Source organism: Bubalus kerabau, chromosome 6 (genome assembly GCF_029407905.1).
Source record: "Bubalus kerabau isolate K-KA32 ecotype Philippines breed swamp buffalo chromosome 6, PCC_UOA_SB_1v2, whole genome shotgun sequence".
NCBI classification, from domain to species: domain Eukaryota; kingdom Metazoa; phylum Chordata; class Mammalia; order Artiodactyla; family Bovidae; genus Bubalus; species Bubalus kerabau.
In genome coordinates this window covers 79875304-79901956 of record NC_073629.1, presented here as the reverse complement: position 1 = coordinate 79901956, position 26653 = coordinate 79875304, and the positions used below count along the sequence as shown (strand labels likewise).

At 38.9% G+C, this 26653-nt stretch overlaps 1 protein-coding gene across 1 annotated transcript in view; it reads left to right on the top strand.

Annotated features, from left to right (window-relative positions):
- The window catches only part of PDE4B (phosphodiesterase 4B), a 650415-nt gene that overhangs the window by 106775 nt on the left and 516987 nt on the right, over positions 1-26653 (top strand). The window contains exon 3 of the mRNA XM_055585558.1: positions 4160-4398. Within this exon, the coding sequence (XP_055441533.1) occupies positions 4160-4398 (239 nt within the window). The remainder of the gene's footprint in view (positions 1-4159; positions 4399-26653) is intronic.

Genomic DNA, 26653 nt, shown 5'->3' with positions numbered 1-26653 from the left:
AATAGCTTTGCATCTTGGTCAGCTGAGATTATCTTTTTTGCTTTCAATTGATCAATCCCCCATTCGTGTCTCTTAAAGAAAAAACCCTGGGATTTTCCCATAGTACTATTTGTATAAGGTATGCTCCAGATTCTATTTCTTTGGAAGAGTAAAACTAAGCAATGCAGTCTGTCTATAAAGGATGATCAATTATTTTTTCTTTTCATTCTATCATTGCAGTGATTATCCTAATCCTCTCTGAGGTAATGGTTGACACAACGAAAAGACAGGGAAGTTTTCTCAGAAGAATGTGCAGGAAAGAAATGCATGTTTGAAGAATACAAACCCCACCTGGAGTGGATTGTTTTTACCTAGATTTGCACTGTCCAGCATGGCAGCCGCTAGTCAAATGTGACTCTGAAGCACTAGTGTGAATGGAGAGGTGCTGTAAATGTGAAATACATTTTGGATCTTGAATTCATAACAGTACAGATAGAAAAGAGTATAAAATATGTCATTAGTAATTTTTGATATAGATTACATGTTGAAATGTCAATATTTTGGACAATCTAGGCTAAGTAAAATATATTATTAAAGGTAATTTCATATTTCTTTTTTTTAATGCGATTACTAGAATATTTAAAATTGTACATTTAGCTCCCATTTGTGGCTTGTTCTTTATTTCTAGTAAACAGTAATAATCTAAAACTTTTCACCATGTACCTCAACTTTTCAAATATAGTACAGAAGATCATATCAAATGTTACACACAGTATCTCTTCCCTAACAATGAAAGCAACTTGGCAGATCCTATGTTTTATATGCCACACTCTGAAGAAAGATTCACCCTTAAGTCAAGGATGTTTTATTATATTCTTAGTTATTTCAGCTCAGCAAACAGTTACTCAGTGATTTAAATGTTCACTTGATATTATTTAGCGCCTCTTATGCACCAAACACTGGTTAGTTCTAGGGATTAGTGTTCTTGTCCCTTTGAAGTTTATATTACAGAGGGGAGGGCATAAATAAATCAATAAATTATAAAATAATTCCAGCTGTAATAAGAGCTGTACAGAAAAATGAAGTTGGTCGGGTGGGGGGGAAGAATAACTGGATGATGACTATAAGTGTTTATAGAAGGATGACATGAAGAAATGGCATATGGATGGTGAAGACATATGAACGTTGAAGGAATGAACTCTGAGAAGATCTGGGGGAGGAGCATTTCTGGCAAAGGGAACAGTGGGATTTGCAGAAGTAACATTCAAATTAATGTTTTTTCCCTCTGCAAATCTTTGATCTGATAAATGATACAGTCAACCAATATCATGCTGGTTAAAATAGGAAAAGAAATCCAGGATCACAAATTCAGAAGTTTAGAATTGACAGAATTAGATTTTGCCTTTGAGGGTGTTAGCAAATTGGGGACAGTAATTATTAGTATGAATTAGAGTTTGAGGTAATTATATTGATAACGCAACATGGGTTAATGAAGTGTTTGTAAAACAGTGTTAATGTTTTCAACATTTAACTTAATTTCTAAAAGGCTATTCCATTATGTTCTTTTGTGGCAATGCATTTTCACATTAATTGGAGTCTTTAGAAAAAATTCTTAAGACTCAAAGAATGACTCCACATCTCTATTTCAAGTATATTCACAAGTCAGTATGGGAGATATTTTGTGGTAGGTGGTGACTTTGTTACCTTTCAAATAAGTATCATGTAAGTACCCATTTAGTTTATTCACTGCACTTATACCTGGTTGGTAATATTTACTTTCCTAAAAGAGGAAAAAATATCCAATAACTGTATTATAAGACCATTGTGATTTGTGGTTTAACTAAGTGACATTCTCATTTTTGTTCTTTTGTACAGTATTTCTTGTATAGGTGGTAAAATATTTGCTGAAGACTTTGGCTTCCAGATAATTGATACTTTCTTTATGTGTATATTTGGAACAAACTGATATATAAAAGTTCTGACTTTTAGTTGTTCTTGAATCTCTTTAGGAAGACTTTGCCTCTTCTAAGACTTTCTTTCTCCTGTAGTCTTTTGAGAAAGAAACTTACATATGCTATGTTTTCTTCTCAGCTCTTACTTCTAACACATACAAATACACACACACACACACACACACACACACACACACACACGAGTAAGTGCCAGGCCATGGTAGATTTAACATAATCAGTTACTAAACCAGTTTGTTTAAACCAAAGGTGGTCTAGTCCCAATTACTAAACAGTTAAATCCTGGGCACATTCCAGAATATTTCAAACTCTGGAGAATTCTAGATTGTTGGGTCTTCTTCCTGCTGCTGAATTGTTGTTCTACTGAATTTTAAATAAGTGGTATTTGAAAACCTTAAGTCAAACAGAGAAAAATATGATGACATCCCATTTCCAGGTGGAGAGAATGGGGCCCCTGAAAATTGTCAGGCCTATGCATGCCCAGATTTTCATCATGAAAATGTGGCTTTGTATAGATGCTGCTAAGTCACTTCAGTCGTGTCCGACTCTGTGTGACCCCATAGATGGCAGCCCACCAGGCTCCCCCATCCCTGAGATTCTCCAGGCAAGAATACTGGAGTGGGTTGCCATTTCCTTCTCCAATGCATGAAAGAGAAAAGTGAAAGTGAAGTCACTCAGTCGTGTCCGACCCTCAGCAACCCCATGGATTGCAGCCTACCAGGCTCCTCCATCCATGGGATTTTCCAGGCAGGAGTACCGGAGTGGGGTGCCATTGCCTTCTCCGTTGTATAGATGAGATAAGCATAAATAACTAGAACATAAGTCCTGCTGCTTTTTGCTCTTGTACCCTCTCAAATTAGGACTGTACAAGATTCTAATACGTGTGCTACAAATATTTGTTGAATGATCCCAGCTAGGCCCTTAAACTTGAGTTAATTATTATTATATGAGCTAGTATAGGGATGGGTAGAGGAGTGGTGGGTGGAGAAATTCTGTTTGTTTAAAGGTAGTTTAGTTCCAGGCTCTCCTAAGTCTATTTTGAAGGGCAGTAGGAAGTACCTGTCTTTTTAAGGGCTACTGAATGACTTCCAGGTGAGAGATCTTGGTCTGATGTTAGGACTTCAATTATTGCTTAAGATACGAGTGGAGAGTGACAGATAGAACGTTTAAACTCCAAGTGGCTATCAGTGGCTATTTGCATTTCCGCAACATTTGCTGTCTAGCTCAGAGGTTAAAGCGTCTGCCTGCAATGCGTTCGAACCCTGGGTTGGGAAGATCCCCTGGAGAAGGAAATGGCAACCCACTCCAGTATTCTTGCCTGGAGAATCCCATGGATGGAGGAGCCTGGCGGGCAACAGTCCACGGGGTCGCAAAGAGTTGGACACGACTGAGTGTCTTCACTTTCACTTTCACTTTCAAGCCAGTATGAGTGGTGAACCAGGCAGAGGCTCTTTGGGGTCTTCTACTCTTCACAGTACCAGGAACCAGAGTCACCAAGAGATATAGGAAGAATGAATAACTCTTATTGTTGGTTATAATTCAATACCCTTATCTTCTCAGAAGTATTTCATTTCATGTCAGCCTTAGGGCACGTATTGAACATATAGCAGTTCAGTTCAGGACCAGATAGAGTATATTCTTTTTTTTCTGAACTCTTATATATTTAACCCCCTCCCCCTATTGACCCCTAAACCCCCTCAACTCTGAGGAGAACTTTTATGAGAAAAGGAAAAGTCAGGTACCCAGTCACCCACAATTATGAGTATCTTCCTGGTCTGAGATAGAAAATATTTTTCCTTCAAAACATTGAGCAAGAAATGTTATACTTTAGCTAGTATAGCTTATTCCCATGTTGCAGAATGATAACATCAGTATCCAAAATATATTTTCAGTGAATAGCTTTTATTTTAGCAAGTTAAAAGAGAAAGAAAAAAAAGGAATAATTAAAAAAAAATAAGATATCCACAGTCCTAAAGATCACCATGACTATGCAACTGATATGTTTAAAATTTGAGCATTAGCCCCCATGCTTATGTCTTCTCTTAAGCTTTTGATGTCAGTGTTAGATTCTGATTGTGAAATACTGAATAAGGACTTTATGAGTGACAGCTTGATCATTCAGTTTCTTATTTTACTACATTGTGCATCATTTTAAACATTTGAATCTCATTTTCTTTTTCCTCTTTTTTCTTCCCCTGTGGTTCCTCTAGAATGTTAAAGATTATTTTGAATGTAGCTTGAGTAAATCCTACAGTTCTTCGAGTAACACACTTGGGATCGACCTCTGGAGGGGGAGAAGGTGCTGCTCAGGAAACTTGCAGTTGCCACCACTGTCTCAAAGACAGAGCGGAAGGTCAAGGACACCTGAGGGAGATGGCATTTCCAGACCAACCACGCTTCCTCTGATGACACTGCCGAGCATTGCTATTACAACTGTATCCCAGGAGTGGTGAGTAGCCCCCAGTGTAAATGTCAGCTGGAAGTTTTATTTTCCAGTTACTCCAGATACAATTTTCTTGTTACTAAAATGTTAGTTATCTGTGGAATAACTAAGACTTTTGACATTTTGAGAATTTTTTTCCCTTTGGGTAGCAAAATGAGATCTTTTAAACAGTGGAGATACTGTCTACTACTTAAGATTGGGAGGAGCCTGTTGAAGAAGGAATGAGATGCATTTTTATTAATGGCTGGGAAAGCAAAATTACTGCCTATGATTGTTTTTTTTTTTTAACTTCAGTGAATGTTAACATGTTTAATTTAGAAAAGAACAATCATATGAGAGTACCTAAAGGAAATACAGATATATGAAATATATAAATGATCTATATTATATATATGAATGACAAGAGATATTATTATTGCTATACTCAAAATATAATCATTCTTAGTTTCTTTTCACTATAATCCCACTTTAATAATTTCAGTTTATGATTAGATAGTAAATAAAACACTTTTGTAAATCAAAAGAGGAATGAAAATTGTACTATGGGAGATGCTTGGACTTTTTGCAGAATCTGTGTTTGTGAAAGAGACTATTTTAATCTAGTGCTGAAACATTAACCAAGTACATATAATTTATGACTGTGGTTAAAATGATATTTCTTCAAATATATGTTTTTATCACATATTTAGTATTTAGCCGTTTCTCTGATTTTTCTTTTTCCTTTACATAATCCAAATATTTTTCCAAGAATAGCCTGCTTATATAACATGGAGTCCTGTTCAAATGAAAAATACTTTCTCTATATTTTATATAATTTTAAATTATAATAATATGGTGCTTTTAAAATGACTTTTAAAGTCATTTTTTAAGGAAAAGAACTAAACATTAAATCACTGTACAATATCATTGCCGTAAATCCTTAAAATCTGTGAGCTTTATTGTGTGCCGCATTCCATGACCATATATGGAGCTGTGCAGTGCTGATGAGTAGTCCCGTGTGTGCTCACTGGGTGATGCAGGAAAGCTTTTAGCTGGTGGTTATCAAATATACCAAGAATTAGATCCCTGAGACTTCAGGTATCACAGTTACTAGCACGAAATGGTTCACCAAGCAGTCTGTATACGATAGACAAGCATGTAAAACGTTATAAGGGGAATGGGTTAAAATTTTGAAAAGCAGTAACTGGCATCTTCTCCTTGGCTGAATTAACATTACAATAGTTATAACCAATCACTGAGAGCTCAAATGGGCATGTGGCTCCCACATTGCTTACTCAGTCACATAGCCTATATGATCAGTCTTGGTTTGCTTCTACATTATGACAGATTTGGAATCTAAAATATAAATCTACATGGATTTATATTTCAACAAGTTGGCACCAGTGCGGTAGTACCAGTTGTTACAATATTGAAATGCTTCCTGATGTTGGTAAATAACATGCTTTCCTGGGCTCTATGATTGTCTTTATTACTATCCCAGGCTCTTCCCCAGAAGGAAATCATTCACAAACCAGCAGTAAAGAGGTGATCAGTTGATGACTAGTACAGGAGGAGCCCAGTTTCTTTGGGCATTGGTGCTTTCTCTGTTAGAATAACAGTCCGGATAAAATGTACCTTGCAGTGTTGCAGTTCATTTTACCCAAAGACCCTTTGGGAGTTATGGAATTGTTCTTTCCTTAAAGTATTGAATCCAGACTCTGACATGTTGGGCATGCTTCTTTACCTCTCTAAGTTGAATGTGTTCATCTGTACATACAAAGAGAATAATTGTACTCAGTCTCATGGGCTATTGTAAGGATTAGATATGGTGATCGCTATAAAATGCCTAGTTTAGTAAAAAGCACATGTTAGGCAGTCAACAAACATTAGATTCTCTTCTCTTGATCATTATCCATTATAGCCTTTTGAACATGAGAAACCATGTTTCAAGTATTAGTAGCCTCAGGCTGAGCATCAGTAGTTTAGAATGAAATGGAGGATTTACCCATTATCCAGTTGGTCATGCAGTCAGCCAGCACCACATATGAGTAATTAACTTATAATTTTCTTTTTTTCCCCAATCACCTGGATACTTTTTTAAAGTGTGAGAGTATTCAGTCATTGACTGCAAATTTATTTTTAAGTATAAGCAACTAAAAGCATTTCAATGCATCCCTTAGAAATATTTCTTTTGTAATATTGATAGAGACTGGAGGAATTCTGGCAGAGGAATTTTCATTGAAAGACCATTTGATTAGAAGTGAGAAAGTAGGGTTCAGATATCATCAGGGCCATCACTTGATGAAAGGTCCTAGAGATAAGGAATGTAGCCTACAACCCTGTGTGGGAAAGAATTATACTCACCACTTAGAGTGCGGAGAATGTGGAATCAATCTACAAGCCTAGATGATGGGTCAGTAAACTTTTCTTGCTGGTTAGTAAATATTTTTGGCTTTGTGGGCTTTATAGTCACTGTTGTGACTATTCAGCATCACCAGTGTAGTATGAATGTGGCCATAGACAGTGCATAAATGAATGTAGCTGGTCTCCAGTAAAACTTTATTTATGTAAACAGGCAGGAGGCTAGATTTTGCCTGCCAGTCAGTTTGATGACTTCTGTTCTAGACTAGCAAATATCCCCAAGATATGATGCCCTCTCTGATAATTGCTTTGACAGCTGTAACTGGGTGAAACTGACCTTGAGTTCCTGGTTGGTGTTCTAAACGTGTCAAAGATATGGGAATATGTGCTATAGATCAAGTCTTTAAAGCTAGTGAAGGAATTTGAATGAGAACAAATAATAATTACTACCCCGTGTATATAAAGTTAAATATTGGGTTGGCCAAAAAGTTCGTTTGGGTTTTTTCTATAAGATGTTATGGAAAAACTTGTACAAACTTTTTGGCTAACCCAATAGAAAAGATTGCTATAAATTTAGCTCTTGTTTGGGGAGAATACATTGGATGAAGGGAGTTGGGCATCATCACAGGCAAAAGGCCTGGAATAGAAGGAAAGTGACTTGATTTACTGTGGAGAAAGGAAGAGTGAGGACCTGAGTCCAGTTGGGTGAACATCCATCTTGCTATCTTTTGGGTGAATTTCATCATTCCACAAAAACTCAAATGAATAAACAGAGATAAATAGAGATGATACAACTTTTCAGAGTTGTGGTGAGAGAGAAAATGTTTTTGGTGTATGTAGCATAGTAACTAGCACTTTAGTAGTTATTTTGATATTATTGTTATTTTATTGTTAAATATTGACTAAACAGCCAGCATTATGCATTTTTTTATTGCTGGGGATTCCGGGGGAATTTCACCACCTGCGTTATTAGAACCATCTTGGAAATATGATGAAAGAAGAATTCATATATGAAAGCAGGATGCTATTTTTATTACTGATAAAGTTGATACTGGAATATGTACTCTATGTCTGTGGGCAAGTAGATGTCTAACACTGTGCACCATAATTATACTGACTTACCACGCAGTAATAGGAAGTGCTAGTGCTGGCCAGGCAGATCTTGTCCTCAGAGAGAGAATCGAACTCTAATAAACTTGAACATGAAAGAGTTGTAGAATCCTGCCCAGGTGAGACAGTAGAAAGGAAGGACTGATTTGTGCATGTCTGCTTTCTCCTCTGGAAAGACCAATGAGGATTAAATTACTCCTTCTCCCCATGGAAGGCTGAGTGAAAAGGCAGAAGGTGGTTAAGGAATGTTAAGACAGTGGCATTTGACACTTGGAAGACACATCCAAAAGTGAAAAAATACGTTCTTCCTGACATTCCCCAACCTTTCCCCTTCTTTTCACCTTTAGTCTGGGGTTTCACTAGGGACGTGGCTGATGCCACATATCTGGTGGTCTTTATTTTTTTTAATAGTTCAAGGAGTTTACTGACCTACCAAATTTATTAGTGTCGCTACCGTCACCACAACCAAATTAGGAAAATAAGTCAATACTCAGCCTTGACTGTCTATAGTTAAATCTTTAATTTAAACTTTCCTCCATGAGGCTCTTAGAACTCTTTGACTCCTAACACTTCCTTGTTTGCAATTGTTAATTATCTGTTTTTTAACCTGAAAATACACTAGCTCTCTGTTTGGGATCATTTACCTTTTGGCTTGAAGTAAGTCCTTTAGAATTTACTGTCATTATTTTTCTGTTTCTCTGAAAATTTCCTTATTTTGTCTCATGCTTGAAAGTGTTTTCTTTTTCATTATGTAGCGGTCTGTTTAATTCAACACTTTCCCTTTGCCTTTTGGCTTCCATTACTGTTGTTGGGAAAATGGCTCAATTGTTTTACTGTGTAAATAAACTGCATTTGGGGTGGGGGACCCTTGATTTCTGAACTCCATCTTTGATGTGTCTACGGGTGGATTTCCTTTTATTTATCCTGCATGAGATTTACTGGACTTCTTGAATATGTTGTTTGGTATCTTTTATCATTGGATCTGGAATATTCTTTGTCATTATTTCTTCAAATATTTTCTCTGTCAGCCTTTTGCTCCTCTGCTATTGGACTTGGTATTTTGGATCTATTGGAATGTATTTAGGATCTACTTCTTTATCTTCCATTTCTTTTAATGTCTTTCACACATATATGGTTAAACAGTATTTGTCTTTCTGGGTTGTATTCTTATAATTGCTTTTGGTCTGCTTCTGGTTTGCTAATTCTCTTTTCAACTATGTTTAATTTGCTGTTAAACCTATTATATTGCATATGTCAATTTTGATTATTATATTTTTTATTTTTAAAATTTGTATTTATTTAGCTTTTAAGTATGAGGTAATTTTATGTAGTTTTCTTTTCCCTACATGTATTAGTTAACTATTGTTGCATAACAAATAACCCCCAAATGTAATGGCTTAAAATAACAAGCATGTTTTATCTTCTATTTTCTGTGGGCCAGGAATCTAGTTGTGATCTAGCTGGGTCCCTCTGACTGGGTCTGTCACAAGGCCAGAGTCAAGTTACTAACCAGTGATACCATCATTTCAATGGTTGACTGGGTGAGAGGGACAGCTTCCAAGCTCACTCACATGGTTTTTGACAGGTTCATGTCCTTGTTGCCTGTTGACTGAAAACATCAGTTTTTGCTATATGGACCTCTCTCTTGGGCTACTCACGACATGGCGGTTTGCTTTGTATGGAACAAGGGCTTTTGATAGAGAAAGACCGATAGACATAAAAAAATTTTTAGTGATATCACATCACTTTTACACATTATATTCATTAGATCTAGCCCATACAAAGGGGAGGAATTGTGCAAGGGCCTGAATATGAGGAGGTGGGCATCACTGAGGACTAAGTTGGAGGTTGCCTATCATATTGCTTCCCAGGTGGTGCTAGTGGTAAAGAACCTGCCTGCCAATGCAGGAGATGTAAGATATGCAGTTTTGATCCCTGGGTCAGGAAGATCCCCTGAAGGATGGCATAGCCACCCACTCCATTCTTGCCTGGAGAATCCCATGGACAGAGGAGCGTGGCAGGCTACAGTCTATAGGGTCACAAAGAGTGGGACAGGACTGATGTGACTTGCACACACAACTCATACTGCAGATGTCTTCAAGCTTTTAAAACATTCTCTAAATATAGCAAGAGAAAGGAGAATAGACAAATCCACTATTAAGCTGTAGACTTCAACGCTGCAGAAAACTGATAGAGCAAACAAGGAGAAAATCATTAGAAATATATTTGACCTGAATAGCATTATCAATCAACTTTATGTAATTGAAGTTTTTAGAATACTTCATCCAATAACAACACAATATGTATTCTTCTCAAGATTGCATTGAATGCTCACCGAGACACATCTATTCTGGGCTATAACCCATAGCTTAACAAATTTAAAATAATTAAATGGTCTGTGCTCTCAGACATAGTGGAATTAAATAAGAAATCAACAACAGAAACATAAGTGGGAAGTTCCAAATATTCAGAGATTAGAAATCCAACTATAAATAATAGACCAAAATAGCCAAAGAGAAATCTCAAGAAAAAATTAAAAGTATTTCAAACTAAGTAAAAATAAAAGTAATATTTACTATAATTTATAGAATGCAAAAAGCATTGCTTAAAGGGAAATTTATTTCTATACCTATATCTATCTATATATCTGTTTCTATCTCTTCCTGTGTATATATTTGACAAGAACAAAGAACTAAATCAATAAGCCTTCTGTATAAGAAAACTATAAAGAAAAGGAACAATTTAAGACTCAAGTAAGCAGAAGAAAAATAATAATTAGAGCAGAAATCAATGCAATTGAAGACAGGAAAATAATAGAGAAAATTAGTGCAATCAAAAGATGGTGCTTTGTAAAAGTCAATACACTGATAAACTTTTGATCAGGTTAGCCAAGAAAAAGAAGAAAAGACATAAATTACCACTTTTAGAAATGAAAGAGAGAACATTACTATTGATTCCCTGGAGATGAAAAAAATAATAAAGGAATACTGTGAGCCACTCTCCCACATATTAGAAAATTTAGTTGAAATGGACTAATCCCTGTACTGTGCGTGGGAAGTTGCCTCAGTCATGTCTGACTCTTTGCAACCCCAGGGACTGAAACACACCAGGCTTCTCTGTTCATGGGATTCTCGAGGTAAGAATACTGGAGTGGGTTGCCATTTCCTCCTCCAGGGAATCTTCCTGACCCAGGGGTTGAACCTGAGTCTCTTATGTATCATGCATTGGCAAGCAGTTTCTTTACCACTAGCGCCACCTTGTAGGTGAACTGGTGAGTTGTGATACATACACACAATGCGGTAATTGATATAGAATATAGTAGGAGGTGCACAGAGAAAGATGAATTTTAGACAATATTAGAAATTTCTTCTTTTGAGACATGTAAATTCAGTGCAGAAAAGAAGGAATGTATTGGAAATGACAAGGAGAGAAATAGGAAAAACTCATTTCCAAAGGTGGAGATCAGTTCAGTTCAGTCGCTCAGTCGTGTCCGACTCTTTGAGACCCCATGAATCACAGCACGCCAGGCCTCCCTGTCCATCACCAACTCCCAGAGTTTACTCAAACTCATGTCCATCGAGTCGGTGATGCCATCCAGCCATCTCATCCTCTGTCATCCCCTTCTCCTCCTGCCCTTAATCCCTCCTAGCATCAGGGTCTTTTCCAATGAGTCAACTCTTTGCACGAGGTGGCCAAAGTATTGGAGTTTCAGCTTCAACATCAGTCCTTCCAGTGAACACCCAGGACTGATCTCCTTTAGGATGGACTGTTTGGATCTCCTTGTAGTCCAAGGGACTTTCAAGAGTCTTCTCCAACACCACAGTTCAAAAGCATCAATTCTTCAGCCCTCAGCTTTCTTCATAGTCCAACTCTCACATCCATACATGACCACCGGAAAAACCATAGCCTTGACTAGACCGACCTTTGTTGGCAAAGTAATGTCTCTGCTTTTGAATATGCTATCTAGGTTGGTCATAACTTTCCTTCCAAGGAGTAAGCGTCTTTTAACTTCATGGCTGCAATCACCATCTGCAGTGATTTTGGAGCCCCCAAAAATAAAGTCTGACACTGCTTCCACTGTTTCCCCATCTATTTGCCATGAAGTGATGGGACCAGATGCCATGATCTTAGTTTTCTGAATGTTATTTTAAGCCAACTTTTCCACTCTCCTCTTTCACTTTCATCAAGAGGCTCTTTAGTTCTTCTTCACTTTCTGCCATAAGGGTGGTGTCATCTGCATATCTGAGGTTATTGATATTTCTCCCGGGAATCTTGATTCCAGCTTGTGCTTCTTCCAGCCCAGCATTTCTCATGATGTACTCTGCATACAAGTTAAATAAGCAGGGTAACAATATACGGTGTAGATCAGTGGTTGCCAAATGTTAGAGTGATTCAGGATAACTTGGATAACTTACTGAAAAACACATTGCTGAACCCCAACCATAGAGCTGGGAGTTTGGGATAGAGCTGGTGATCTGTAGTTCTAATAAGTTCCTAGGTGATACTTGTGGAACTGATCTAGGGACCACATTTTTTGGACTCTGGCCTAGATTTTCTCAGTTGAGTAGATTAGGTCATCTGCTGAGAATAAGGGAGTGTGGACCCATTAAGCCAAAGGCATACACTGTTCCAGATCAGCAAACATGCTTTTTCTTGTCTAGGGACATTTCTTTTCCGTGTGCCTTCCCAGCTGACCTGTCATGGGACTGAACGTCCAGGTGTTTGGTAACAGTACTGCTTTAAGAACGCTCACATCTTAATGATGCAACAGAGCTACTGTCAGCTGCATTTTTGGTTGCATAGGAAGAACTCAGAGAGAAAATAGGCAGGGAATCTTTTTCTCAGGGATTTCCTAATGGTACACTTTTTCATAAGAAACAGTTCTGGCTTCTCCTTTGTTATTCCCTCAAAGAAGATTATAAATATCAGTGTGCTTATCTCCCACCCTCATCTGCCTGAGGGCTGTGCTTTGCTTCTCTAAGTGTTTCAGTTGTGAACATGATGATTCTGTTTGGGCATCTATTAACTTAGGTGTGGTGTCCTTAATGTTCGCTGTTCTGACTCTCACCTCCATTGGGGAGAGCAGTGTCAATTGCCCTGTTGCTGTCTGGAAGGCTGGGAGCAATTTCAACTGTTCTCATTATCACGGAAGGGGAATGTGGTTAGTCTGCTGAGGTGGTGGTTCACAAACCTGGGATGTGCTTTTTATTGCTCCCACAATCTGTCACAAGTTTACTGTCTGATAAAGGTTTCAATAAAATATTTTATACTTTGGGGTTGCCTCTCAATTATAAAGCCTAAAGCCCTCTTTTAAATATCAAAATAGCCACAGATGCTGTGTACAAATGACATAGATTCCACAAACATTGGTGTGAAGATGGGAAATTGATGAGACTTCTGCTTAGCTCCCACCAGGCTTTACCACCTGCTGAAATCTTTGGCAACAGAAACTGCATTTGTAACTCATGCATCAAGCATTACAATCTACAGGTCAGCAATTTAAAGAGTACCCCTCAAGACTTTCCCCTTCAGGTATGTGAAATAATGGCCAATGGATATTTAAAATCATGTGTCATTCACTCCATCCCTCATTGATTATATATTTTATTATGAGCCAGGACAAATTTATGTAAGCACAAATTAGAATTATATTAAAATATAAATTATAGAGAAATTCTACTACTTTATCTACTCTATCTACTTATCTACTCTATCTACTTTTAGGATAGAATCTAGTCTGTATGATTGTAATAATTGATGTAATACTTTGCAGTATAATGTTCTCACTATAATACATATACAATGCTCTTTCCATTTCCTATTTTATTTAACTCCCACAATGACCTTGTGAGGTGGACACTTTTATCTTAAGGTAAAGCAAGAACAAACAACAATGGATTCAACTGAATTATAGTCATGGGCATGAGAGGTTTCATGATACAGAAAGACTCCGTTTTTGACAATTGATGGCTGATAGCTTTCAACTCTCCATCTCTCCCCTTTCCCTTTTGTCCCCATTTAGGAAGGATAAGAAAATCTGGATGCTGCCTTCCTTGGTGCCTATGAGAAGTTCAAACAGTGCAAAGTCCTGCCCTCTTTGAGAACCCTCATCCTAGCCCTGCCCCCTGCCCCTTGTTAATCATAATAAAACCCTAAGTGACCTTCTACCTCTATCTCAATTTTGTTTTATCTTAGACAAAACCTGAACCCTTCTCCTTGGAGAATCCTTTTGCTGTTTACTGAGTAGTAAACTTATTTCATATCTATCCATCATAAATGTCATTCACCCTGACATCCATAAATTTCTGGGCAGGGGCTGCCCCACATTCCACAGGGGATGCTATTAATAGATCCCAGATAAAACGGGCTTCTTAGTTTTAGATAAGCTAATAGTGCTCTATTCCTTCAAATATGTGGTCATTTTAGACACCAACAGTAATTGAAAACTCAGGGCTAAGAACTGAAATATGAACAAGATCTGTTTCTTTCTCTTTCTCTTCAGTAGTTACAGTCTCATAGAAAGGCAGAGGTGTAAGTTTAAAAATTACAAAATGGTGTTGTTATATGTGCAAGGAATTGTGGGAATGCAGAAGAGTGAGTGACCATTCTTCCTGGATTGGACAACATGTGTGTAAAGTCATAAAAGCATGAAAGAGGATGGCATGTTGAAGGGACTATATTTAGTTGTATTTGGCCATGGAACAGGGTGACCGTGGTGAGATACAGTTGGCAAGGGCCTTGAAGGCTCTACTCGTATGTTGGATCCAGTCCTGAGGACATTGGTAAGTTACTGAAGGACTTTAAAAAATAAGACTAATGCTCTTATTTTAAATAGCTCACTTTGATGGCAGTGTGGTATTAACATTGAGATAGAAAGGTAATGTAGACTTGTACACGTGGACTTGTAGTCCACGTGAGCAATGATGATGGCTGAGTCAGGACAAAGTCTAGGAAAATGGTCAGAGGACACATGTGCTATAGGACACTGTTCTAGCAGCTGAGATACAGTGGAATGTGATGGAGAGATTCTGTTTTTATGAAGTTTCCATTCTAAGGAGGTATATGGAGCTTCACTGGTGGCTCCGATGATAAAGAATCTACCAGAGTGCAGGAGATGCAGGTTTAATCCCTGAGTCAGAAAGATCCCCTGGAGAAGGGAATGGCTACCCACCCCAGTATTCTTGTCTGGAGAATTCCATTGACAGAGAAGCCTGGTGGGCTACAGTCCGTGGGGTCACAAAGAATTGGACATGACTGAGCAACTAACACTTTCGCTTTTTCATAGAACAGAATTAATACCCATCCTTTCCTTCTTTCCAACAAGAAAGCTAGCACTGTAACTGAGCACACGGTTCCCCAGAAAACAAACAGTTCTTTCAAAGCCATTCTTGCAGCTTCCTTTTAGTCTAGCTAGAACCTATATACACTAGGTTCTGGGAGATCATACCAAAAATCAAAGGGTGTCCATTCACTTCCATTTCCCCCATCTCTGTGGACTGGAATGGGTGTGCAGTGCTGAGATTTATTGTACTTTGTGGCCAAGGTAACACCGTGGGCCTGATGGAACAGCAAAGCTGAAGGGCCCTGAGCATGTGATAGCTGCATAGAGAGCTACCACCCACGCTGGGTTTTCATGGGAAGTAAATACAATTCTTTTGTTGTTTTGGGCTTCTCTCTGATACAGTAGCTGAACCTGTATCATAAGTAATACTGGGGGAAGTATATAATTGTAGTGGAGGTTTACATTAAAGGGGACGCCCAGATCATGAGTCTCACAAAGGCAGTCATTTAAAAGTATAAATAAGTTATATAAATATGTTGTTTATAGCTGGATCTATTAAACTTAACATATTATTATTCAAAATGACTATTAGCTATACTTTGCATGCAAGGAAGAGTTTTACAGAATGCCCAAGCCAGTCAGTTGGTTATTACTCAGTCAAGAAAGATTCACTTGTACAAGGTACTTAAATCTGAGTGTGCCAGCCAGTGTGATGACTGCTGAATATCCCTTCATTATGTCTTCTTATTATGTGGTATACTTACTAATCCAATACTAAGTAAAGTGGTTAATTAATTGATAAAGGCATGAGTCTGTTCATGGAGGTGCCATCTAATTACAATAGTGATTTAAATAAGTAGCAGAACACTATAGAATGAAATAATGTGATAACAGGAAATAAGCAGGGTAATCTGACAGAGTAATGTGAGCTAAGCCAAAGAATGGTACTTAGATAAAGTAACTATGAAATACTTCCAAGAGGAGATGATATTTGATTGATATCTAAATGATAAAAAGCAGTTAATCTGTTCAAAAAGTGGATACAGGCTCTTAATAGGCAGAGGTAATAGAACTATAAAAGCCCTGGGTTGGGAAAGAGCCTAGTATATTTGAATAGGAGAAAGGAGACCAGTGTGGCTGGAGCACAGAAAACAAGGGAGAAGAAGATGGAAGTTGGGATTTGAAAGGAGCGGTTAGATTAGAGACTCACTTGTAGTCTATTACAAGGAGTTTTGTTTTATTCTAAGAGCAATGAGCAACAACCTCAGATAGGCAGATGATACCACTCTAATGGCAGAAAGTGAAGAGGAACTAAAGAGCCTCTTGATGAGGGTAAGGTGGATGAAACTGGAGCCTATAAGGTGGATGAAACTGGAGCCTATTATACAGAGTGAAGTAAGCCAGAAAGAAAAACACCAATACAGTATACTAACGCATATATATGGAATTTAGAAAGATGGTAACAATAACCCTGTGTACGAGACAGCAAAAGAGACACTGATGTATCGAACAGTCTTATGGACTCTGTGGGAGAGGGAGAGGGTGGGAAGATTTGGGAGAATGGCATTGAAACATGTAAAATATCATGTATGAAATGAGATGCCAGTCCAGGTTCGATGCACGATACTGGATGCTTGGGGCTGGTGCACTGGGACGACCCAGAGGGATGGAATGGGGAGGGAGGAGGGAGGAGGGTTCAGGATGGGGAACACACGTATACCTGTGGTGGATTCATTTTGATATTTGGCAAATCTAATACAGTTATGTAAAGTTTAAAAAATAAAATAAAAAAAAAAAAAAAAAAAAACAAATGAAAAAAAAAAAAAAAAAGCTGGCTTAAAGCTCAACATTCATAAAACTAGGATTATGGCATCTGAGCCTATTACTTTATGGCAAGTAGATGGGGGGAAATGGAAACTGGCAAATTTTATTTTCTTGGGCTCCAAAATCACTGTGAATGGTGACTGCAGCCATGAAATTAAAAGACACTTGCTCTTGGAAGAAAAGCGATGACAAACCTAGAAAGCATATTAAAAAGCAGTGACATCACTTTGCTGACAAAAGTCCATCTAGTCAAAGCTGTGTTTTTTCCAGTACTCATGTTCAGATGTGAAAGTTGGACTATAAAGAAGCCTGAGTACGGAAGAACTGATGCTTTTGAATTGTGGTTCTGGATAAAATTCTTGAGAGTTCTTTGGACTTCAAGGAGATCAAATCAGTCAACCCTGAAGGAAATCAACCCTGAATATTCATTGGAAAGACTGAAGCTGAAGCTCCAATACTTTGGCCACCTTATGCAAATAACTGGATCATTGGAAAAGACCCTGATGCTGGGAAAGATTGAGGGCATGAGGAGAAGGGGACAACAGAGGATGGGATGGCTGGATAGCAAAACTGACTTAATGGACATGAGTTTGAGTAAACTCAGGGAGATAGTGAAAGACGGGGAAACCTGGCATGCTGCAGTGGGGTCACAAAGAATTGGATATGACTTAACAACAAAGAGCAGTGAGAAGTCTTAATAATGTTTTAAACAAAAAATATGACAGGATCTGACTTTGGAAGAATACTGTTTTGGGTACAGGTATAATGAATTGTAGGGTCAAAGTGGAAGCAGAGATGAATGCAGAGAAGTCATTTGAAGTAGGATGAGGCCAGAAGAGATGGAAAGAAGTGAAAGGATTTAATTGATGTTTAGAAGTGGGTTGATAGGGCTTGCCAGGGGATGCATGCAGAGGTCTGGGAAAGGAAGGCATCAACAACCAGTGCTATGCTTTTTGCTTGGGTTGATATTGGTGTCATTTGTTGAAATTAGAAATACCAGGGGAAAGATTTTAGGGGGTTTAATCCAAAAGACTCATTTTGGACAAGTTAACTATGAAGATGCTGATAGTTTGTGATAGCCATTAGCAGTTAGAGGTATGTGGGTCTGGGCTTCAGAAGAGAGAGAAATTTAATAAATTATCAGAATAAATATAACATTAATGTTTTAACAGTTAATTTTGTTTATAAATGCTTCAAACAAACTAAATGTATAGAAAATAATTCAACAAACATTCACCATCTATTGATATACCTGCTACCTAGACTTAACAAGTGTTGACACTTCGCCTATTTGCTTCAGCCCTCTTAAAAATACGATGTTGCAGATAAAAGAATGAGAGAAGATTTCTGAAGATGCTGGGAAGACAATGGCTTAAATACATTTCATTTCTCATCCTCTCTGAGCTCGTCTTCTTCTGCCAGTAGACAGATCCTGAAGGATGAGAAAGAAGCCTTGAATTATGTCACAGTCATGCCAAAGATAGAAGGAGAGGAACAAGGAGAAAACACGCAGGAGGCTCCTGTGAAGTGGAGTTATTAGGGAAGACAGACAAAGACTTAAGGCAATAACAAAGTACTTGACATTCAAGTACAGCATAAAGAAAGACTTTTTGAAACCAAAATCATTTAATATATTCAGCATATAAATTAAAACAGTACAATCTTTGATATTAAAAACAGCAACACAGAGGGACATATACAAACACACAACTCACATACACATACAGAAACTAATGGTTTTGAAAAATGAAATGGTAGAACTATCTCAAATGTCAGAGAAAAATACAAGGACATAAAAATCTTTTAAGAAAAGAAAAAATACTGGAAATTTAGCTCAGTAAGCCCTAATATGTAAGTGATGAGTTCAGTTCAGTTCAGTCACTCAGTCGTGTCTGACTATTTGCGACCCCATGAATCACAGCACGCCAGGCCTCCCTGTCCATCACCATCTCCCGGAGTTCACTCAAACTCACGTCCATAGAGTTGGTGATGCCATCCAGCCATCTCTGTCATCCCCTTCTCCTCCTGCCCCCAATCCCTCCCAGCATCAGAGTCTTTTCCAATGAGTCAACTCTTTGCATGAGGTGGCCAAAGTACTGGAGTTTCAGCTTCAGCATCATTCCTTCCAAAGAACACCCAGGGCTGATCTCTAGTATGGACTGGTTGGATCTCCTTGCAGTCCAAGGGGACTCTCAAGAGTCTTCTCCAACACCACAGTTCAAAAGCCTCAATTCTATAAGGAGTTCTGAAAGAAGAAAAAGGAATAGATGGAAGGTAGGCAATAGTTAAATAATTATCAGACAAGTATTTCCCAGAGTTTAAGAAAGACTTGAATCTGAAAGCTGAGCAGGCTTTCAGTCTTGCCTTGCCTTACAATTCAAGGCAAGATTGATGAAAACAGACTCACATCTTGATACACTGTAGTAAAGTACCTGCATTTTTAAGTACATATAAGAAAAATGTCTTTAAGCTTTCAGCAGGAAAGAACAATTCAGTTACAATAAAAAATGTAAAATGAGATTTGATTATTGATCTTCAACATGAAAAACTAAATAGTAGAAAGGGATAATGTACAGACTACTAAGAAAAAAGACTACAACCTAGAATCTTGTATCCAACCAAGATGTAATTCACAACTGTGTTAGGGAAAATAGTCGGTTTGATTAATATGAATGACCTTGAGATGGAAAGATTATCCTGAAATATTTGTTGTTGTTGTTCAGTTGCTCAGTTGTGTCCTACTCTTTGTGGCTCCATGGACTGTAGCCTGCCACGCTCCTTGGTGCATGGAATTTCCCAGGCAGTGAAGTGCCATTTCCTACTCCAGGGGATGTTCCTGATGGGGTCTGAACCCATGTTTATTATTTCTCCTACATTGGCAGAGGGATTCATTACCTCTAGTGCCATGTTAAGTTAAAACTAAGTGAACAGTTGTGGACTATAAGGGAATGTGTAATACATATAATAAATAAGAATTATGGATGGGCATCCACTATGAAAATAGTATGGGAGTTTCTTAAAGAACTAAAAATAGAACTACCATAAGGTTCAACAATTTCACTCTTAGGTACTTATTCAGAAAAATGAAAGTACTAATTGGAAAATATGCATATACCCCAATATATGATCATAGCAGCACTATTTGCAATAGTAAAGTTATGCAAGTAACCAAAGCGTCCATCAACAGACAAATAGAGAAAGAAGATGTGGTATACACACACACACACACACACACACACACACAGACATGTTATTGTTCTGTTGCTCAGTTGTGTCCAACTCTTTGTGACCCACGGACTGCAGCATGCCAGGCTTTCTTGTACATCACCATCTCCCTGAGTTTTCTCAAACTCATGTCCATTGAGTTGGTGATGCCATACAAACATCTCATCCTCTGTCGTCACCTTTGCCTCCTGTCTTCTATCTTTCCCAGCATCAGGGTCTTTTCTAATGAGTTGGTTTTTCGCATCAGGTGACAAAAGTATTGGCACTTCAGCTTCAGCATCAGTCCTTCCAGTGAATATTCAGAACTCATTTCCTAAGGATTTACTGGTTTGACCTCCTTGCAGTCCAAGGGACTCTCAAGAGTCTTTTCTAACACCACAGTTCAAAAGGATCAATTCTTCGGTACTCAGCCTTCTTCATGGTCCAACTCTCACATCTGTACTATTGGAAAAACCATAGCTTTGACTGTACAGACCTTTGTCAGCAAGATAGTGTCTCTGCTTTTTAATATGCTTTCTAGGTTTGTCATAGCTTTTCTTCCAAGGAGCAAGCATCTTTTCATTTCATGGCTTCAGTCACCATCTGCAGTGATTTTGGAGCCCAGGAAAACAAAGTCTGTCACTGTTTCCATTGTTTCCCCATCTATTAGTCATGAAGTAATGGGCCTGTATGCCACGATCTTAGTTTTTTGAATGTTGAGTTTTAAGTTTTTTTTACTCTTCTCTTTCACCTTCATCAAGAGGCCCTTTAGTTCCTCTTTGCTTTCTGCCATAAGAGTGGTGTCATCTGCATATCTGAAGTCATTGATATTTCTTCTGGCCATCTTGATTCCAGCTTGTGATTCATCTAGCCCAGCATTTCACATGGTGTACTCTGTACACAATTTAAATAGCAGGGTGACAATATACAGCCTTGACATACTCCTTTTCCTATTTGGAACCAGTCCATTGTCCCATGTCCATCTCTAACTGTTGCTACTTGACCTACATATAGTCTTCCTAGGAGTCAGGTAAGGTGGTCTGGTATTCCCATCTTTTTAAGAATTTTCCACAGTTTGTTGTGAACCACACAGACAAAGGCTCTGGTGTAGTCAATGAAGCATAAGTAGATGTTTTTCTGAAATTCTCTTGCTTTTTCTACAATCTAAAGGGTATTGTCAATTTGATCTCTGGTTCCTCTGCTTTTCCAAATCCAGCTTGAATATCTGGAAGTTTTCGGTTCATGTACTGCTGAAGTCTAGCTTGGAGAATTTTGAGCATTACTTTGCTAGTGTGTGAGATGAGTGCAACTGTGCAGTAGTTTGAACATTTTTTGGCATTGCCTTTCTTTGGGACTGGAATGAAAACTGACCCTTTTCCAGTCCTGTGGCCATTGCTGAGTTTTCTACTCAGTCATAAAAGGAATGAAACTCTGCCATATGTAAAACCATGAATGGGCCTGGAGGGTATTATGCTAAGTGAAATAAGTCAGACAAAGACAAATGCTGTGTGATATCACTTATATGTGGAATCTAAAAAAAAATAGTACACATGGATATACGTAGCAGAAATGAAACAACTCACAGATACAGAAAATAAGCTAGTAGTTACCAGTGGGGAGAGTGAAGAAAATTCTATGTAATTAAGTGATATAAACTACTCTGTATAGAATAAATAAGCATCAAGGGTATAGTACATATAATTTAGGGAATTAGAGCTTTTATATTTATAATAACTATTAATAGAATAAAATTATAAAAATATGAATCACTGTATTGTATGCTGAAACTAATATACTATTGTAAATCTACTATACCTAAGTAAAAATAATCCAACCAACCAAAGAGCCAACCCAGGATTATCACAAAGGCCAAAAAAAAAAAAAATTATGGAATGAAAATGACATGATGAAGGGAAAACTAATAATCAGGAAATAAATATAATAACCATTTTATCATAGCCTGGGAACTAGGGGCTTCAGTGAAAGCCCTGCAAAATTTGCTTCTGAATAGTTGGAAGGTCAGGAAAATATTGTAAAAGACCATCATATCTGGGGGAAGTGAGGGAAGAGAACCTCACTATCTTCCCTAATGGTAAAGGACATAATTAGATATCTTATAGTCACATCATAGTAAAGAAGTTGGTTTGATTATGTGTGCTTGTGCTCAGTCGCTTAGTCGTGTCTGATTCTTTGTGACCCCACAGACTTTACCCACCAGGCTCCTCTGTCCATGGGATTTTCTATGCAAGATAATGGAGTGGGTAGCCATTCCCTTCTCCAGGAGATCTGCCTGACCCAGGGACTGAATCCGGGTCTCCTGCATTGCAGGTGAATTCTTTATTGTCTGAGTGTGTACTTACATAATGTATTTTGCTACCACAAGTAATTCCAGTATGATGGGTGATGTAGCTCAAGCAACCATCCAGGACCTTATGCAGAACATTTTTTTTTTATCCTGGGCTCTGCTCAACATCTTTCTGAAAAATGGATCATAGCAGTATCCTCAAGTGTATTATGGGAGAAGGCAATGGCACCCCACTCCAGTACTCTTGCCTGGAAAATCCCATGGACGGAGGAGCCTGGTGGGCTGCAGTCCATGGGGTCGCTAGGAGTCGGACACGACTGAGCGGACTTCACTTTCACTTTTCACTTTCATGCATTGGAGAAGGAAATGGCAACCCATTCCAGTGTTCTTGCCTGGAGAATCCCAGGGATGGGGAAGCCTGGTGGGCTGCCATCTATGGGGTCGCACAGAGTCAGACACGACTGACGGAACTTAGCAGCAGCAGCAGCAAGTGTATTATATGCTGCCTCTCAAAACTAAAGATGCCTGTTAAGCATTATAATTATTTTTCCTGCTAAGAGATGTAAAGTAATAACTTATCTTTTACTTTCAAGTGAATATTGCAGGATTCCCATAACACTGGACTCCTAGAAACTTCACCTGTGTGCCAGACTCCTAAATCTTTCTGAATTTTATCTTCTTCTGGAGCACATATGTTTTTCTGAGGCATCCAGGAAACTTCCTGCTTCTTGCTCATTGGGTGCAATTAACATGGCATCATCAGTATAGTGGAACGGCGTGATAATCGGCAGAACATTCGTAGAAGGCTCTTCTGGTAATATTATTACAGAGGGCAGGGGAATTAAAACAGACCCAAGGCGGCAAGACGGTGGATGTACACTGTTGTCTGTCCATGTGAATTGGAGCTTCTGACTCTCCTTCCTGATAAGAATGAAGAAGAAAACATTTGTCAGGACTGTGTTCATCCGCTCTGGTAAATATACAGCAGGACACAACGGCTGCCATTGAAGTGACTGCTTGATTAACTTGTGCTTAGTGCTTAGTCGCTCAGTTGTGTCTGACTGTTTACGACCCCATAGACTGTAGCCCGCCAGACCTCTGTCCATGGAGACTCTCCAGGCAAGAATACTGGAGTGGGTTACCATTTCCTTTTCCAACTTGTTGTAGTCCATTGTAATCTTCTGAGATCTAGCTAACTTTTGCAGAGGCCAGACCTAGTGTATTAAATAAGGTTATATTGGGGACTACCACTCCTGAGTTCTTTAAGATTTTGAGGGTGCCGCTGATTTGACGTCCTACCTGTGAACATACCTTATTTGGAAATAGAGTCATTGTAGATATAATGAGTTAGTTCAGTTCAGTTTAGTCACTCATTCGTGTCCAACTCTTTGTGACCCCATGGACTGCAGCACGCCAGGCTTCTTTGTCCATCACCAACTCCCAGAGCCTGCTCAAACTCATGTCCATTGAGTTGGTGATGCCATCCAACCATATCATCCTCTGTCATCCCCTTCTGCTCCTGCCTTCAATCTTTCCCAGCATCAAGGTCTTTTCCAATGAATCAGTTCTTCACACCAGGTGGCCAAAGTATTGGAGTTTTAGCTTCAGCATGAGTCCTTCCAATGATTATTCAGCATCGATTTCATTTAGCATTGACTGGTTTAATCTCCTTGCAGTCCAAGGGACTCTCAAGAATCTTCTTCAACACCACAGTTCAAAAGCATCAATTCTTCTGTTCTCAGCTTTCTTTATGGTCTAAATCTCACATAATGTGTTAAGATATACTCATACTAGAGTAGGATGGGCCCTTCATCTAGACTGGTGTCCTTATAAGAAGAAGGAGACTCAGACACAGATACAGACACAGAGGGAGGATAGCTCGAGAGAAAACAGAAGGAGGCAGATGGAAGTAGTGTTGTCACAAGTCAAGGGATGTCTTGGGGCTCCCAGAAGCTGGAAGAGGCAAGGAGAGGTCTCCTATAGAGGCTTTGGTGGGAGCATGACCCTGCTGACCCCTTGCTTTCAGACTTCCAGCCCTCAGAATGGTCAGAGAATAAATTTCTGTTGTTTAAAGTCATCCAGTTTATAATTATTTGTTACAGTAGTCCCATGAAACTAATAGAGATGTGATATCACTTTTATATAATTATTATCCTTGTGAAGCACTTGCAGGATCTTCTCTTGTCTTTCCTACAAAACTTTACAATCCAAGGAATAAAGATATTGTTCTACCAGTTGCTAAGTATGCTCATCCCAAATGTGAATTTGGAAACCAGGAGAATGACCACTGTGAGACAAACAGAGTTAGGATGCTATTTATCAACTGACTTCTACACACCTCTGCTCTTAAAGCAGAGTTCAATAGCTTTGAGAGATCTGAACAATCCAGAGGGCTAACTGTAGTGTTTCAGGGGCTTTCCTTTAGATGATATGTTCTGGGTCAGAGAACTGGACATGTGAACACAAGTTTTCGTTGGGGGTGGCTGACATCAAACATCTCATCAGTTCTTAATCTCTATTGTGTATGTGTGTGTCTATACCCTTTTGCACTGCCCATCTATTTTGTCCCTCGGTTTATGAGCTATTTCCATATATTCATGTGGGTTAGGCCTTGCTAATATTTTGAACCTGCTACATTTTTTACCTCCCTTCTACCCCCTTCTACTGGTTATGTGCTGCCACCTGGCCTCTGCCATTTCCAGATCCTATTGCTATTAGGGAACACAGTGCTATCACAGATATTCCCAGCTGTCTCTTAAAATTATTGCCTCTATAAAAGAAGTGTCCTCTGTGCCTTCCTAAGAAGAGCTACAGGGTTTTCTGTCTTATAGAGGACCTTATGTGTGCTTCTTTCTGCTTTTTAAACCCTTCCCCCATGTTTTGCTACAGCAATTCTGGCATCTCTACTTTGTTTGGGCTTCCCTAGTGGTTCTGATGGTTAAGAATCTACCTGCAGTGCAGGAGACCTGGGGTTTGATCTCTGGGTAAGGAAGATTCCCTGGAGAAGGGAATGGCTACCCACTTCAGCATTCTTGTCTGGAATATTCCAGGGACAGAGAGCCTGGCAGGTTACAGTCCATGGGGTTGCAAAAAGTCGAACATGACTGAGTGACTTTCACTTCACTACTCTGATTAATATAGGGTTTTTTCTCCAGATTTCAAGGGCCTTTGCAACATCCTGTTACAACTCCCACCAGAGCCCATGCTAGGGCGTTGAATCTTGTATCACTGGAAAATACTACCACATTGCAAAACCCTCCCTAATCCAGCTTGATTGATCTGTCCCCTCTTGATCTAGCCCTATCAAGTACTGCTCCTCGTTCCTCATGGTAATGTGTTATCCAAGTCCTAAAGCTTTTTAGGCATATACTTTCTCCTTTGCCTTAGCTGGCTCCACATTTCCTGAGTTAGGTTATGCTAAGATTTGATTCTAGTTATGAGCCGAGAGGAGGTACAGCCAATCTTGAGAAGTGCAATAAATATCTTTCAAGGCACTTGCCACATTTAAGGCCTTTATATAACTTCTGTGTGTGTGTGTGTGTGTGTGTGTGTCTGTCTGTCTGTCTGTCTGTCTTCCAATGGGGGAGGGGGGGGATTGGTGATTTCTTCAGGCTTCCCAGGTGGCTCAGTGGTAAAGAATCATCTGCCAATGCAGGAGATGTGGGTTCGATCCCTGGGTCAGAAAGATTCCCTGGAGGAGGGCATGGCAACCCACTCTAATATTCTTGACTGGAGAATCCCATGGACAGAGGAGCCTGGAGGGCTACAGTTCATGGGGTCCCAAAGAATCAGACATGACTGAATGACTGAACACACACACACATGGTGATTTCTTCAGGCCCGTAGGAGTCAGGATAACTTCAGGATTTGAGATTCTTAACCCTGTCTTCACAGATATCTCCTTCCCAGTGTCAGGATGACTCTCCTTCCCTGCAAGGCTCTGAGTTTGTGTAAAAGACTTGCCTAGGCTGAGATTCAGCCTTCTCTGAAGCTCTGCCAATAATTAAGTTCTGTCCCTATTTTACTATTGATATGACTGCTGCAGGAGCAGAAGGTCTCTTTGAATGCTACCCAAGAATCCCTCCTGCTCTCACACTTTGATTAAAATTAACAAATCCAAGCCTATCATTTTTCTCTCTTAAATCAATTATGCTTAGCAACAGCCAACCAATTCCCCAGTTTTATAGTTAGTGTAA